This window comes from Acanthisitta chloris, unplaced genomic scaffold, assembly GCF_000695815.1.
Source record: "Acanthisitta chloris isolate BGI_N310 unplaced genomic scaffold, ASM69581v1 scaffold27612, whole genome shotgun sequence".
NCBI lineage: Eukaryota > Metazoa > Chordata > Aves > Passeriformes > Acanthisittidae > Acanthisitta > Acanthisitta chloris.
The window spans coordinates 21,059-37,884 of record NW_008662588.1 but is presented as its reverse complement, the minus strand read 5'-3'; the positions used below and the strand labels follow the sequence as shown (position 1 = coordinate 37,884).

The 16,826-nt window shown below is 44.9% G+C and overlaps 1 protein-coding gene across 2 annotated transcripts in view; it reads right to left on the bottom strand.

Moving 5' to 3' along the window:
* Positions 1 to 124: 124 nt before the first annotated feature.
* The window catches only part of GLRA1 (glycine receptor, alpha 1), a 37,540-nt gene continuing 20,838 nt past the window's right edge, over positions 125 to 16,826 (bottom strand). For both annotated transcript variants that reach the window (XM_009070664.1, XM_009070661.1), the window contains exons 4-9: positions 9,365 to 9,588; positions 6,518 to 6,600; positions 5,732 to 5,869; positions 4,754 to 4,968; positions 3,945 to 4,091; positions 125 to 415 (exon numbers count right to left, since the gene is read on the bottom strand). In XM_009070664.1, the coding sequence (XP_009068912.1) occupies positions 125 to 415; positions 3,945 to 4,091; positions 4,754 to 4,968; positions 5,732 to 5,869; positions 6,518 to 6,600; positions 9,365 to 9,588 (1,098 nt within the window). The remainder of the gene's footprint in view (positions 416 to 3,944; positions 4,092 to 4,753; positions 4,969 to 5,731; positions 5,870 to 6,517; positions 6,601 to 9,364; positions 9,589 to 16,826) is intronic.

The following is a 16,826-nucleotide window of genomic DNA, read 5'->3' as shown; positions in this document are numbered from 1 at the left end:
CCCCCCCCCCCCTTTTTTTTTATTTTTTAGTAGATATTGCCGCATTCTTAAATTCATGCATTGCTGCATTGCTATTGCACATATATAAAGGATTGCTCGCTCCCTCCCGGCTGCTCCACTTCCCTCACTGGTTGTGCACATCCTCTCTGCGGACGATCTTGTAGATGATCCAGTAGAAAATGTTGAAGATGAGGAAAGCCATGGGGAAGCCAATGCGGGAGATCTTGTCGATCTTCTTGGCTCTCTGAATGAAGAGCTTTCGCATCTCCTCGGGAGAGCGTGACGGCGGCGGCACAGGGTTGGCCGTGTTGTTGTTGTTGGCGCCCTTGACAGAGATGCCATCCTTGGCTTGTAGGCAAGCTGGTCCCATCCCATAGGCAGTGAAATTGAACCTGCCTTCGCCAGCTTCATCTTCCTGAAACAGATTCAGCATGGGACTCTACTTAAAATGAGATATAGACAGTGCACCCTCGCTATAAGGCTCTCCGCTCACAGCTTCCTGCTCTCCACCATGCCCCGACCTCAGCACCCTGGGACAAACCACCTGCTCTTGGGAGATCAGCCTTATAGAGGGTGCCAGCTGTGTGATGCACAGATGCAAATCAGGGGATCCAGACACCCCGTGGAGAACGAGACTGACTTCCACCCCACTGAGCTCTTGGACGTATTGAAGGGTTTATGGTACTGCTTTCATTTTTCCAATTGCATCCCCTGTTTTGCTTCTGCCTCTCCCTCCCCCCCTCCTATTAGCACCTTCTTTGCTTTGCCTGTGCAGTTTCAGCTTGCCCAGAAGGAGTGGGCTCCATGTAACTCACGTAGTCAAAGCTGCAGCACAAGACTTTCCTACAGAGTTACATGGATGTGCAGGAGCCAAGCCCTGTCCAGGAAAAGAGCTCTGCAGGCAACGTGCAACCAGCCCTCTGCTCACCTGCCCATGGCACTCCCCAGCCCCACAGCCCTCCCCACAAGCCAACTTTTAGGTGAGGAACAGAAGTGCCCTTCTGTGGGTCAACAGTAAGACACGGCTACTTGTGATAATGCCAGTTATTGAGGCAAGAAAATAATTTCTTTTGCAGTCTAAAGGCAAATGGTGTGGCTGTTTATTTGGTGGAGGCCTTGCTGGCTTCTCAGAATGATTTAACCCTATTTTATTGACCACAGGGAAAACCAAGTTTGACCAAAGGAATACAAGCAGTGACTTGCAGAGGCAGGCTCAGAAACCCAAGTCTCTTGACTGCGGGTCACCAAGGCTGTTAGACCAGACTAATTAATCATCGTGGAGGGTGATCCATGCTGTGTCCCCCAACACTGACCTGTGTCCCAACACTGACCTACCAGCCCCCTCCCTCATAGCCCACCTGCCTGCTGTAGCCTGCTGCCCTGTATCCCTTGCAGAGTGTCTTTTCTGGATGGCTCCAGCATCCTGCAGGCAGCTGCATGGGATGGGAGGACTGGGGTGGGGGAGCAGGACAGAGAGGACACTGGCATATCTGAGCAAAACAAATCTACCCAAATAAAATCAAGCTTTCTTTTTTGTTCTGATTTTGTATTTTGTGGTGTTTTTTTTTTTTTTGGTGGGGTGCAGGACAGTAAGCTGGGGGGTTGTGTGACCTATCAGCAGGTTTATTTGTTTGAGAGTCCTGCCTGAGACAATTAGGATTATTTTTCCCAGCTCTGTTTGTATCCTCTTGGTGTATCTCTGGTCCCTGACATCTAAGACTTGACAATCCTTAAATGTCTTTGCCTCCTAACAATGTCCCTGCAAGGGGCAGTGCACTGCTTGGAAAAATTGAGGGATCAAAAATTAGGATCCAGCTCCTCTGAGGGCTGGGTGAGTCCAGGTGCTGAACATCTAATGAGAGATGTGAGCTGGGAGCCAAGGCTCACAGAAACTCTTCTCCTGGCTCTCTTGGGGTGGATTTTTGAGTTAGAAGGCTGATTTTCTCAGACTGGCAATGCAGGTAGTCTACTTTTTGGGCAGTCAGAACCTGCACTGCAGACAAGGTGCTGGCAGCAGGTGAGGATGGGCACCTGAAGCAGTACAGGCTGCAGGGGCTACTTTGGACATTCTCACTGCCTGGGGGTCTTGTAGACACCTCTGGCCATGCAGGAAACTCCTGCCAGTACTGGCACAAGGTATTGTGAGAGATCCAGGTGGTGTCAGAAGCTGCACTGGGGACAGTGGACACTGGCATCCCTCAGCTCTGGGGCATCAGGTAGAGTTTTGCAAAGGTGTCTCTCACCTCTAACTTGTCCCCCTTTCCTTGACTGGTTTCCTCCATGCAGCTAGTAATATGTGCATGGGTTTTCTTTCCGAGATGCTCAGAGCTTAAGGACCTTTTCATCATGTCTGTATTACAGGGGTTTGGGTAAAATTGCCTCTGCTCTTTTCTGGTTGCATAAACACACATGCACTGGCACATCTGGTCAGAACAGAGCAATTAGGTTCTTTGGCAGCTGCAGCAACCCATTTGGATATTTGCAGTCAGCTCTTAGTTTCCTGATGAGCCTGCAAACCTTGTTCATTTTGCTTTTGCAAGTGTTTTTGTTTATGCTTTGTTCCAATTAAATTGCTGTGAGATTGGGCAGGGACAGTACAAGTAGCTTGTGATCAGTGGAACAGCTCTGGCAAATATCTCTTAAACTCATCTGTGTATTCATGGCTTTTTTTTTTCCTTATTGTTTAATCAACAGACTGATCTGCATACAACAGCACAGATCCAGAGAGAGGATGCCTGAATGCAGATGAAGAACTGAATGCACTGAGGCACCCACTTTTCATCCCTGGTCCTGACCGGGTTGGGCACTAGTGAAAAATGTTATCCTGTTTTGTAGATAAGGTGACTGAAGAAGAGAGAGGCAGACCTACAAAAATACAGGGATTCCTGCTCCTCAGCCCCCACTGCCTCCTGGAATGGTGGCAGTTCTCCAAGCACACACTGTGAACTGCTGTAGGACAGCTTAGGCCCTGGGAAAGACTTCTAACATCTGGAACAGTGAAATGATGGAATGGGGGATCTCTGGATGGTCTAGACCATGAAGAAGTCTTTAAACTAGAGGGAGACAAATACCTAATAGGAATATTTAAGTCAGACCTTGTTGGTCACCTAGGGGCTCGCTTCAAATTTTCATCAGCAAATTTTTCTTTGTTTTTCTTTCCTAGCAAACACACTGTTTGTTAATGCTATCCAGAAGGCAACCTCTCAGGCCTGATGCTGTAAACTTGCCAACACCTTCGTGATTCTACTAGTTAATCAAGGGCTATTTCTAAGTGCCTTTGGCCTTGTGATCACAGCCACCTTTATGGCTGTGAAGTGACATCATTGCTGTGGCAGCTCAGCCTCAAAGCCAGTAGAGCCCAGGCTGCAGGAGATGCAGTCAATGCGACACATGCATGCTCAGACTGGCATCAGTCGTGGCAGGTAAGCATGGAGCAAGGCTAAGGCTGAGAATAAAGCTCTTTCCTTCCAAGAGGAATTTGCAGTCAGTCTGAAAAGCAGATGCTTTTGAACACGAAGATGACAGATACAAAAGAGGTGTCACTTACCTCCAGGCTCATGTTGGCTGTCTTACTGGGGGATGGTATTCTCTGATAGACATCCCTTACACCTCCCTGCCTGCCTTCCCCCTCAGCCCTGGCTGCTTCTACTGAAGAGGAGAACTTAGACCAGAACATTGCTGCGTGAAAATTTTTCTGTTGAGAACAACCCTTTTGGTTTAGACCACTTGGCTAGCTAACAGAACCCAGCCTGCTCGACTCCTGGGGTCAGCAGGCTGTTGGAAGAGAAATAATTCATTGAGGTAGCCCTGGTTTTTGATGTGTGAGCCTCCTTAACATCTGACCATATACTGAGGACTTCCCTGGGAGCTAATGGTTTGGTTCAGTTGACCATGAAGTTCAGCTGGGACAGATTCCAGCTGGTCCTTCATGCTTTATGTATTACCTTATGATGCCTCCTCTTCCTTCTGAACCTGAGCAGCTCTTTGTGCTGCCGAGACACGAAGTTGACAGCAGCATACTCTAGAAGTGCAGAGAACACAAACAGCAAGCACACAGCCATCCAGATGTCTATGGCCTTCACATAGGAGACCTAGGAGTCAGAGAAAGAGACTGAGATGGAGTGCCTTCTTCACTCAAATGCCTTTTTACTTGCCATTTTACATGTTACCCCCAAGGTCTTTGGAAGGAGTTGATCAACCTGTGATATGGTTGGTATCTGCTCTTGGATACAAGAATCTAGCTCATTTAACATGAATGTATTATCAGGTCACTGAAACTGTTGCTGGGCTCTTAAGTAGCAATAATTCCACAGTTTTTAATTTATCCAGGTCTTGGTTGTGATTGTTTATATGCAAGGAAAAGAGTAATCCGATCTGATCACTCCAGAAACCCTTCACAAAGGGAAATTCAGTACTGCTATAAAAGTATGATGGTCAAGTGAATAAGAAGATAGACTGTAGAGTGCATATCAGTGTGTGTTTGTTGCAGGGGTTTGTGAGTTACAGAGCTCCTGGTTACTGGGAGCTGTGGTGAGTGCTGAATCTTAGGGCAAGTTCTGCTGCTAGTCATAGAGAATCTAAAATTTTTGCAGGGTGGGACTGGAATTTGTTCTGCTTGCCCTTTAACTGGAATAATGCAATGGCAGCAGAATGCCTCTTGTGTTGAGCATAAGGATCTGTGTGGTGATTTACTTATGTGCTGTCCCCAGAAGGTGCATGTTTTCCCCCTGGTGAAGTCAAGAGTGTTCCCTACCTTGGGCAGTGATGCTCGGGATCCAGAGCTCTGCGTGGTCATAGTGAGCACTGTGGTGATCCCCAGGCCAACACGAGCAGGTGCAGCATCCATATTGATCCAGAAAGAGATCCAGGACAGAATGACAATGAGAAGGCTGGGGATGTACATCTGGATCAAGTAATAGCCCATCTGCCTCTCCAGGTGGAAACGAGCTTCTATACAGGTGAACTTGCCTGAGAAGGACAGGAGATACATGGAAGATTACTGGAAAGACATGGTGAGCCTCCTGTTTTCAGATAATGTCTGGGGATTTTCCTTGCATTGCCTAGCACTGGAGTCTTGTTAGAGGAGGAAATGAACAGTTCTGCAAGGGCATGTAGTGAAAGGACAACGGGGAATGGCTTCAAACTGAAAGAGATCAGGTGTAGATTAGACGTTGGGAAGAAATTATTTCCTGTGAGGTGCTGAGGCACTAGCACAGGTTGCCCAGAGAAGCTGTGGCTGCCCCGGCCCTGAAAGTGTTCAAGGCCAGATTGGATGGGGCTTGGAGCAACCGGGTTCAGTGGAAAGTGTCCATGTCCATGGCAGGGGATTTGGAAATGGATTGTCTTTAAGGCCCCTTCCAACCCAAACCATTCTAGGATTATGTGAACATCAGAACAGACATAGCAAGGAAAGCTCTTGGCAGTATGTACTTTGTCACTTAAATTTCAAAGACAGAAGATTCTGGGAGAGAAGGTCCAGAACACTCTTGAATTGATGCAGATATTACTGGGGACAAGAGGGTTTCACACATTTGGGTCCATTATCTTTTCATTGGCTATATAGATGTATATTTACTGACAACATGTGCATTTATATATCTGTTTTCCCTAGATGTCTAGGACAAGATTTGTACCACCAGACTTCCCTTAGACATAGCCAGAGACTCTGACAAATGCACTATCCTGAATTCCTCTCTACTCAACCCAGCAGCTAAGGGTAAACAGCACTGACCTGTGTTGTAGTGCTTTGTGCAGTACCTCAAGTCTTTTTCTTCTTTGAGGATAAACTGAGGCAATGTCAGCCCATCAGCAACTTGCACTGCTCCTTTTTCTTGCCACTCAAATATGAGATCATTCATTGTGTAGCCAACTGTTGAGAGGAGAGGACAAAAACCCAAGTAAAACACAATACATACTGGTCTGGAAATGGACAGAGTTGTAGAAGAGAGTGATTCTTGGAGGCAGGGGCACATCCTGGCCTTCCTTGGCAGTGTTGTCATGAATGGGATTTGGTTTGAAGCAAAACTGAGCCAGGGCAATGACCTGCACTGGAGCTGCAATGGTGTGAAATAGATTGTCTGCAATAAATCACCTTTTTTTTTTTCCCTTGAATTTAGCTTGTTGAGCTGTTTTCTACTTTTTCCAACTTGACCTCTTTCTCTGAAAAAACCTCATAATTTTTGCCTCCTTTGGGACTAGCAACATGTACAAGGGGCAGATGTTCATCCAGAGAGAAAAAATCCCACTTACAGCTGAAAGCACTTTCACATGTCTCCTCCAAAGTGAAAGGCCAATGTAAATACAAGCCAGGGCTCCTCACATGGGATCTTTTAAGGTTTGGCTTCTCTAGCAAATGCCACATGTGCTGAATGAATGGAAAATCCAGAGCAAGAGGTTCTCGAGCAAGCCTACAGTGAAGGCTGGGACGGGAATGGATTGCAGCTGGGAAAGGAGATGGCAGAGAGAGAGGGAAAACACATTGTCTCATCTCCAAAACAGAGATGTGCACAGGACTCACAGCTTTCTAACTGCATGATGCACGTCTGTACATCCATGGGGAAGTTCTTCAGGTCCATGGGACAGGCCAGAGTCAGCGTGATCCTGAGGAGAAAAGACAGCACAGGGGAATGCCAAGCAGTTTGAGGTACGGATGAGAGGTGAATCCTCTCAGATATCCAAGATTGCAAACAGCCTGGTACCTTGCCCAAGACACACTGGTGTCCTGGGGGAAATGATGGATCATTCACTGCTTCCCTGCCTGTGCTCTCACATGTGGTGTTGGAAAGCATCAGAAATGCTGAACATTTGGGTCTGTGATATAATTCCCAGCAGAGCTGTCTGCTGCAGATGGCATTTCATTGCAATGTTGTTTTAGTCTGTGCAGAACAAAAAGTTCCCACACCAAACAGTTCTGCTGCTTCAGTTTTCATTTCTTGCCTCAGGTTCATAACAGTCTGGATTAGCAACAAGCCCAAACCCATTCTCTGGACCCTCCAGATGCATTTCTAGAGACTGGGACTGTTTGAACAGAACATTCCTGTGTCATTAAAAGCAAATGAATAAAAAATTTGATTGGGATCATATGCTTCTGTGGGAGGAAAGAGACATTTCAGTGGGATTTTCTGCAGTGAAAACGCCCTGTGCTAAGTCAATATGAACCTTTGTATCTTCCTGAATTCCTGCCAAGCCCCTTGAGACCTCTACTTCTGTCTCCATTTTCCACTAGGTGCAGGCTCCACTTTCTGTAGTATATTGCTGTGCTGCCCTGTACCATGATCTATGCTTAAAATGTTTGTTTGGTTCAACAAGCTGATACTAAATGATTTCCCTCAGATAGTTAGACTTGAGTTATGTGGTTTGATAATGTTGAAAATGCTGTTCTCTGGAGTGGTTAGGGTTTTCAGCTTTTTGCCTTGTTGTAGAAATAGCAAAATTACCTGGGGGAGAGAAATTCAATTTTTCTATCATCAGACTCACAAGAAACTTATCAGGAGAGAAAGATACTTTAATTTAAAACCTTATGTTGGAAGAAATTCAATGCTTGAGTTTGAGGCATGTTGGGACAGAAGATGTGACAGTAGAAAGAATCAACTGATTCAAGTTTCCTCTTTATGAAAACAGCTGCACTTTCTGCATTTAAACAGCATTTTACTAAAGAGTCACCACTAGCCTTCACCCACTTTGTTTTTCTCATTGCATCTCTGGCAGGGAACTCCATCCTGGATCAACTAGAGGGATCAGCCTTCAGTTACATCTTTGGACAAGCCTCTGGAGAAGAATTGACTGTAAATATCTGTGTGATGTGGAACAGGGGTGTCTGTGGCTATGACTAGGTCATGAGGTGCTGAGCACATGCTGGACAAATGTGTGCTGGCAAGTGATCAGAGTGAAATCCTCAAGGGAGATTTTAGATAAACCCAGTGCTGAGGTGCTGAGTCTTGGCTTCATGGGACAGAGTCAACCTTCTTGTAAGTGCCTTGAGTAGAGTTTGATTATTGCCAATACTAGTAGCAAAGTGCTAGTTAGAAAATGGCAGAGCACTTTAGATTGATTTTTTTTTCTTTTAAAGGGAAAGACTATTTCTCTCTTTGCAAGCTCTTTGCATTTGCATTGTGCTCTTCCATCAGGAATATCCACTTTCTTTTAAATTTTCACAGGAAGATTTACTTTAAAAATAAGCTTGTATTTTCATTTGGAGATGAGTGAGATAGAAAAGCTCTTTTATATTTACAAACAAGAACAGAATTATTTTCAAGTTTTTGCCTTGAAAACAATGACCAACTCAGACACATTGCTCTATGTCCCCCACTGAGTCACTGCTGTTTTGCAGAGCAACCCCAGGGCTGGTGTGACTCAGTATTTCCCCTCTGAGCTCCTGCAAACCCATCTGGAACAGGACTCTGTACCATGCTCACTGCCAAGTTGCTGATGGCAGTTTTACTACCTGCCTTGTTTAAGAAATTAAGAAATGTGAGGTTTCCATGCTCAGCCAACATGTATGGCAATTCTCTTCTTGTTTTGGCCATCAGGGAGCTAGTCTTTGGGCTGGAACCACCTTGATGGTTGATGGAGGGTGTCTACTTTGCAACATTAAGCTGTTTATTTTCCATTTTACTGCTCCACATTGCTTTTTCTTCCCCATGGCTTCCACTGGGACCTGCAGTGTGAGATGGGGAGTATGTACCATAGGCAAATTTACATCATATATGAGGTGAAAAAGTCTTCAGAATAAACTTAAACTTTCCCTCTTTAAGCTCATGAAGTTTGGTCTTAATTTTATCAATCTCAAATAAAGAGTAGATAGGGTTGGAAGTGAAGGTGGGGGATTGGATTGATTTCCTATGGGAAATTCAGTGCAATTAGTTCAGCTTCACTGTTGGACTCTTGGACCTGGCAATAAAGGCATAACTGGGAAGAATTAAGCTGAGATAAAGTCGTGGAGCTCAGCTTAGCAGTTTCCCTAATTTTTTTTTTGTCAGGAAATGTTGCAGTTTTGAAAATAGAGTTTTCACGAGCTTCTACTGGTTTTCACACAGTACAATTGGTTTTAGGCTTCTGCTATTATAAAATATCTCAAGTAATTTTACATTAGGGATGATAAGGAATCTATTAGTAAGGAACAGAAGTCCTTGAGATTAGAAAGGTAGATGACTTCTTCCCAGACCAACCCTCTGTCTCAATATGCTTTAGAAGAGGTCCCTTCCCACCATATTGCTATGATACTCCTAATTATGTGATCACCCACTTTAAAAAAGCCCTAATTTTCTTTTATCCAACAGCATGCTCAAAGTCTAGACTTGAACCACAGGAGTTTAGCTGTGCCCTTCCCTACCTTGGTGGAGCTCTTCCCATGGAGTCACCTCACCTGATGCTGTAGAGGACATTGCCATTCCGGGAGATCCTCAGCAGCTTGTTGTCTGTGGTAATCTCATGGAAATGGGCCCCTTTCTCATTAGCAAAGAACAAGTCAGGTTTCCAGATGGAATCCAGCATAGAGGGGTCCAAGTCCAGGGAGTCATCAGGGTACTCATTGTATGCCAGCCGTGGGTCATTCCACTGCTGTCTCAGGAAGATGTTGACCCTGTAATCCTGCATGGAGTAAATAGAGCAACACGATTAGTGCTCAAAGCAGGCTGAAACTGCTGAGAACTTGGGAACATATTTTAAAAATCATTCTCAAAACCAAACCATGTCTAGGCCCACGTTCCCAAGCTATGACAAGCCTTTCTGGCATTATTTCTCAAGGAACTGTTAGCAATTTTTAGCTTTGTAGCTTACAGCTATCTCATAGCATGAGCGGCTGCCTGTCCTTGCATCCCTCTTTTACAGCAATTGTCAGCTGTGTGTGAAGTGTCAGGACCTCTCATCCCAACCCTGGGGCTGGAGAGGCAATGTGCAGTTGTGGAGGTCATAACAGCCAGTGTCAGCAGGGAGAAGTTGCAGAGGATTAAGTGGGAAAGGAAACGGAACCCACCTTCCTTTCAGGGTTGAACCATCCTGTATTTTGACTATCTGTGGTTTCCCCAGACTTGGGAAAGGAAAAGGCACAGGGAGACAGGTTGTCCATGAAGGGAATTTCCAATGTGTGTCCACTAATACAAGGGTAACTGAGATAAACTGCCAGGAGCAGCTGCCCTTTGTTAGAAGCAGGAGAGGGATATGAGTGAAGTCTGCTCTCCTAATCCTAAATGAGTGTTCTGGATTTCTCTTTCGAATGTCAAAATGCCATAAATGCTACAGAGTTTATAGGATGGCCATCTTCTTCAATTGAAGCTAGTCTCTCAGCACTGTGCAATATTAAACCTGCCTCATAACCATGAGTCTTACAGCTCCCCTAAGCTCCCCAGGTGATGTCTGACTGCTGAGGTTGAGCTCAGACACTTTCCTGGACAATTAAAGGCAGTTTCAGTTCTCCCTGTCTGACCAATAACTTCCCAGGGTGATCTGCATGCCCCTTTTCTTCTGACTTTCACATAAGAAAGTGAGCCAACAAATTGAAATGGGGAGAGGATGTGCCAGCTATCAGGAGAGGAATAAAAGCTCTATGTCCATAAATTAATTGACATTTTCTAAGTATAGAGGCAAACTGCATCTGAAGAGCAGCATATAATAAACCAATTTCACTGCCCTGGCCCAAATGAATGGTTGCTATCATGATTAAAGGTTTCTTTGGTGCCTTTCTAATACTAATGTACTTTGAAGACTTTTATTAAGAAGACAGTTAATGGAGGGTGTCTGACGTGCTTTGTCGGTATCCAATACCTGCTGCAGGCACTCAGACCTTTCTTTCAGTGAGAGGATCTTCCTGATTCTGACACCAGGTCTGTTCTTTCCATCTGGAGAAAACAAAGCTCTGGAGTTCAAGAGTGCATGTGTAGGAGAGTCTTTCTGATGTTACTGCCTCAAGTGCTGACTTGACTGTGAACCTACAGCCTCTTATCCAGGAGGACGTGGCTCTTGTGGTGTCCAGTCACACTGGAGGGTTGGGAGAGGATTGTATTGGGTGCCTAGTGTTTTGGACGAGGCAGTTCATAGCCAAGCCCATGGTCTAGAATTTGTTTCAGGCCATTTAATGCCATCTGCATCCTCAGAGCACAGAAGCTGCTAATGACATTAATGATTGTGACAACAGCAAATGAACCAAGGACTTGACACTAAAAGGAGCAGACCTCTGAACATGAAAAGGAGTTGCAACACTCTTTTCTTCTGCTGATATTCCAAATGTCACCTTCACAAGTCCTAGTGCATCCCTCTGACTTAATTATTTATCTCTGTCGACCATGGATAATGTGTCTTGAGAAGATGTGAATAGCTGAGGACAGCTGAGGACAGGGGCTCAGTGACGACCAGCCAATCATGCAAGCCTGAAAAGGGAAAGCAACCCTGAATTTCCACTTCCCACAGCACACAGCAGCTCCCTGAACAATGTGTGGATTTTCAATTCTCCCTTTTCTATGTGTAAAGATCTGCAGCCATTGCAGTCAGGGGAAATCAATGTCACTGACCTAATAGGTAGAAAGCAAAAGGTTGTTTTGCTTATTCAGCTACAAATAAGCTAGATGCTAGCAGGTCAGCTCCAGTTGGGGGCTTATGTCATGTACAACACAAATTAAACTCATGTTTGGAAGAAACTTCAGTGGTAGCTGCCCAGAAGTGTGCTCAGCCTGATGGAGTGGTGGAAGGGGGGAGGGAGGAATGAAGCCAATCTTCCTACAACAGCTTGTGTTACTGTGGATAAGCTTTGCTGCTGGAGTAAATTCACTGTTTCAGCTTTCCAAAACTTGCCAAAAGGAAAGGAAAGGATGAGATGAGAGGTGCAGTGTGGTTTCCGTTGCCACCAGAGCAGGTATAAGAGATCATAGCCAGAATGACTGCCAATCTCTGTCGCCATGATGAGGTATCTTACATTAAATTCTTGTGGGCCAAATGAAATTTAACTTTTTGTAGTAGTGAGAAGGCACCTCCTAACTCATCTCCAGAGACCAAATGTCCTATACTCATATGCTACATGGGAACAGTCCAGGGGTGTGTTGGGAATGTGTGATGTGAGAGAATGCACCATCTCAGTGTGGTGAGTAACTCTGGTCTGTGCTACTCAGTGCTCCTCCTTTGGAGACAAGAGTTTGCAGTGGATATTTTTTGTTTTGGGATACAGACAACCAAGCAGTTATGTTGTGATATTAAAAAGACAAGGACAAAGAAATATCTTGCATGTACTGAATGCAATTCTCTGGCTTTGCCATTTTATGGCATTAGTATTTTACCTATCTTTGTGTGTATATGTTTATGGAGATCTATTCAGTGGATTTATCCCACAGTCCTGGCCTGGCCACTGAGAATGTTATTTTCTCCAAGATGCCTCTTCCCTTATGTCAGACAGCTGCATTGCACTGGGGTATTGAAGGTTATGAGAAACCTTTTAAGTTTCTTATGTCCAGGCTTATTTGAACATAACTGTAAAACCAAGCACTGTGACTGCAAACTGGACATGACACTGACTGAGGAGCCTGTAGAAGGCTTGGAGAGCAATCAGGGTATGTCCATGGCTGTGACACAGCCTAAGACAAGGGTTAAAGTCCTCTGTACCAGCTGAAGGATCCTGTGTGCTGAAAGCTTTGTCCTAGACATTGCAAGCTGAGGTGTGATGAGCCAAACAGCACTCCATCATTGGCTGCCTGGAGATATGCAGCATTTCTCCTGGATGCTGCTGTATGAGATCTTAATTAGCATCACCAAGAAGTCCACAGGTATTCCTAAATGATGGACAGAATGGACCAATTTCTGATGCAAACTTTCAAGCAAAAGAAAAAGAGGTTCTGCTGGGGCTGCAAACTCAGCAAAAAAATATAAAATAAAATATCTTTCTTCATATCCTTCTGATCACTTGAGTTCCCCATTTGTGTGCCAATCACATCCAGGCATTGATTATCTTGTGCAGCCTGTTCCTCTGGCTGGTTTGGGAGTGGGGAGCAGCAGCTCTGTGCAGTGAAGGCATTCAGGAGCTTTGCAATTTGGCACAAAGGCATTTTACTCCCAAGAGGGAAATGACACAAGGCAGGAAGAAAATAACTGAAGTGATCAAAGTAGTTCAATTTGATAATGCTGAAATGAAATTCTGCCTGGTGACCTCGCAAGGAGACAAGGAAACAGAAGATCATTTGAGAGCTTTCCTTCACAAGATACCACAGCCTTGACAGTTGCTGCTGAAGGCAGCGGCAGGCTGGAGGCAGTGCTGTGAAAAAGGGATGGAGACTGTCAGGAAACTGGATAGGTATCAGCCCCTGACTCGGGTTCTGTCAGAGCAGCTGATGCACTGAACAGTTTTGGTGAGAGACTTCTCTTTGATAAACATACATTTTGCTGAGAGAAAAACCAGGGTAGAGACTGAACTCCCTGAGAAGGGGATTCTGTGATCCCACCTAGGCAGCAGAGCACAAGGGGCTTTAGTAGCATTGAGTTCATTCTCCAGAAAGGTAATGAAAATTTTTAAGGCTCCTTGCCCTGCAAAGGAGCACTGCAACTGACTGGCTGCAAAAGAAAAGTAAGCACACCAGGAGCAGCCTTTGGAAGGGTTAATGAGGCACCTCATCTCCTTGCTGAGCTGTAGCCAAGTAGCCAAATGGAAGTGATGAAGGTGGTGCTCATGAGGAAAACAATTGCTGAGGAGGGGAGGTGCATGGTGAGGGGTGGGAGCAGTACCCTGGTGCTTAATAGGTGTGGGGTTTTTTATGCTGGAAACCAAAGCAGAAAGTTTTTCTGTGTCTTCCCACAAAGGGAAGGGGAAGTGTATCTTTCTGATCCAAGGATGGAGCTACTGGATCCGGTGAGTTCTGCAGGTATTCACTAGTGTGGTCTTGTTCTTCAGCTTGAGGGTTTTTGTGTCCTTGTATTTGAGTTGTGCAGTCCTATTTCATAGCTTCTTTTCTTCCTTTTTTCCCCCACTTCCTTCTCCATTCTGTGCAAAGACAGACTCCAACCATGCAGACAGGCAAAACACTGCAGGTCCTAGCATTGAAATGGCATCAGACTGTGAGTTGTGACAACCTTTCCATTTTGTGTTGCGTGACTTGTTATGTGCTTATCATCTCTGTGGGACTGATGGTTGGGTTTAAGGATGACTGACTGCAGAAAACTTTGCTCAAAACCTAACCTTTGCTATGGGCTTCATGCATTGATACTTACATCTTTCACTGGTCTTGGAGTGTGTGGGACCAGTATTAAATGTGCGACCCATAAGCTTCATCAGACTTTTCTGCTGCAGTGTGGCTTGTGAGGCTGGAGTGAATTGCTTGGTCTGCTTGGCAGGATAGTTTGTTTTCTTGTAGGAAATCTCATATATAGATGTCTCTGAACAAGTATTTAACATTTGGACAGTTGCAGCCTCCAGCTTGTGCTGTCCTTAGGAGATGCTGGAAGCCCAATTGTGGCTGTGTTGCAGCTGGCTGGAAGGTCACATTTGGTTTGCTCTTTTCAGATGACATAACTATGGCATGAAAGCAGCAAAAATAAATTTGCATATATACACTGTATCCAGGGGAACCTGTGGTGGTTATTTTGTGATTTTCTTTATTTTTCACAATGTTGTTTGCTGTGTGTGAGTCCTTTTTAAAACATGAGACTGGAAGAGGTCATCTTGAGTCCACCTCCTAGCAAGTCTAGAGGATGATATAAAAAATATTCCTCCTTCTTCATGTGCCTTCACTGTATGCAAAATGCTTCCAGCTGCCTAAGCCAGTGAGAGGGCCATAATATTGCTACTTCCATTGGAAGAGAGATCAAGGGCACCGCTTAATTTCAAGTTTGCTCTTACAGCAGGGAATTTGTTAATGAAATGCTCAGATAATCCTCCTAGTTCTCTCATGCCATAAAGAAAAGTCAAAGCTGGTGCAGTTTATTCACCTAAAACCAAGATCTGTTCCTGAGGTGTTTGAATTCTGTTCATTTTGAATGAAGAATTTGTATGTTTGCTATAGGTCTTGTGGTCTGTTGTGGCTGGTGGGGGAAGTTGTTTATGCTTTTGAAGAGCAAAAAGATATTTAAGAGCTTGTGGTTGGGGATTGTTAAAGAAAAGAGTGGATGCATCTTGCACTTGTTCTTGGGAATCCTGTGCTGTTGGATGCACTATTGCAGTAATGCTTTGGGACAGGAGGAGTCTATCTGCACTTATCTGGCTGTTGTGGTTGGTCATGTCCTTCCTCTTGAAGTGCTGGTTGGGTTCACAGGGATGTGTTCCCAATCACAGGTTCCTCTGTCCTTAGAACTCATGGAAAGAGTGGATGCATCTTGCACTTGTTCTTGGGAATCCTGTGCTGTTGGATGCACTATTGCAGTAATGCTTTGGGACAGGAGGAGTCTATCTGCACTTATCTGGCTGTTGTGGTTGGTCATGTCCTTCCTCTTGAAGTGCTGGTTGGGTTCACAGGGATGTGTTCCCAATCACAGGTTCCTCTGTCCTTAGAACTCATGGCAAGTGAGGCTGATGGATATAAGCTATGAGCTGCAATCTAACATAAATGTCCAATCAATTATGTGCACCACCAGAGGCTTTTATGTTGGGTCTCCAGTTCTGCTGGATGCTTAAAGGATGCTTCCCTTGCTCCAAGTCAGTTCTACTTTAGGAGTTCAGTTTGGTGGATGACTTTGCTTTTTTTTAAACTTATTTGGTAATTCCATCTAACCTTGCAGCAGTTTTCAGACTTCCATTTCTTGCCTTGTTCATTTTGAATCTTTGTGGGGCAAATAACAGTTTTCTGGAGAGTTTGTTCTTTCTCTTGTCTCCAACTCATTTTCCTTCCAAGATTTGTGGACCCAAGTGGCTTCGTCAAATGCCTGTTTTGCTTTATTTTTCTGTATTTTCTCCTCTCACTCTCCCTTCCAAATGCCTCAAGCTGTGAGTGAGTATTCATCCCCAATTTCTCTAGTTCTCTGCGTAGTGACCTGATGGTTTACACTGACTTGTGATATTCAGGCAGTGTAAACCTCAAGGGTAGTAGTGGTATTTTCTGTAGGAACTAACACACCACTATGGAGATATCTGAAAGCCTTTTCTAACTGCATGTGTGGCATCCACAAAAACCTGTGAGTTCTCCTGCAGGTAGCAGTGCAATAGTAACTAAATATGAGATGACACAGCACTCAGACCTGAACCTCACCAGGGTTAGGGTGCTTAATGATAGGGGTTTAAACCACAATATTCTTTCTCTTTTTGGCCAGTAAAGCAGTGAGTCCCAGGGGTCAATGGTAGACTATGGCTTTCTTTATGGTAAAAATATTGATTTCCCCCTTCCCCTTCTGCAAGCTTCCACCCCTCCTCTCCTTCCCCTGATATTTGATTGCTTGTTCCATTTGTTTGAATTTGAAGTAGTTGGGTCTGTCTCAAAATTCCTTCATGACAGAACCATCTGTCCTTGCCAGAAATTGTGTTGGGGAGCTGACACTCCCCTTTTGACCTTCTGCATCCTCAAACAGCAGGGAGGGACTGGCTTCTCTGCAGGGGAAGTCCCAGGTCACAAATCCCAAAGATTGCTCTGGCTTGCTGAGATCTCCTTTTCAGATGTTTCAGCACCTGTGTTTCTTGTGTTCCTGTTGGTGTTTACAAGTAGAAATGCTGTTCCCAAAGCAGTGCATTATATCAGGCTGTGTGCAATGCTGCATCAGCCTGACATCTGGACTAGCTTGTCAGAGCTGGCTTGGATATTTCTAGACAAAGCAATGTGCCCAGAGGGTGTTCTTGGGTTCCCATGGGAAATTTTTTTTCTATGGAAGATAGCCTATGAAATGAGTGGCATCTGGAGAGGATAGCAAGTCCCTGCAGCCTGTCTGGGAGG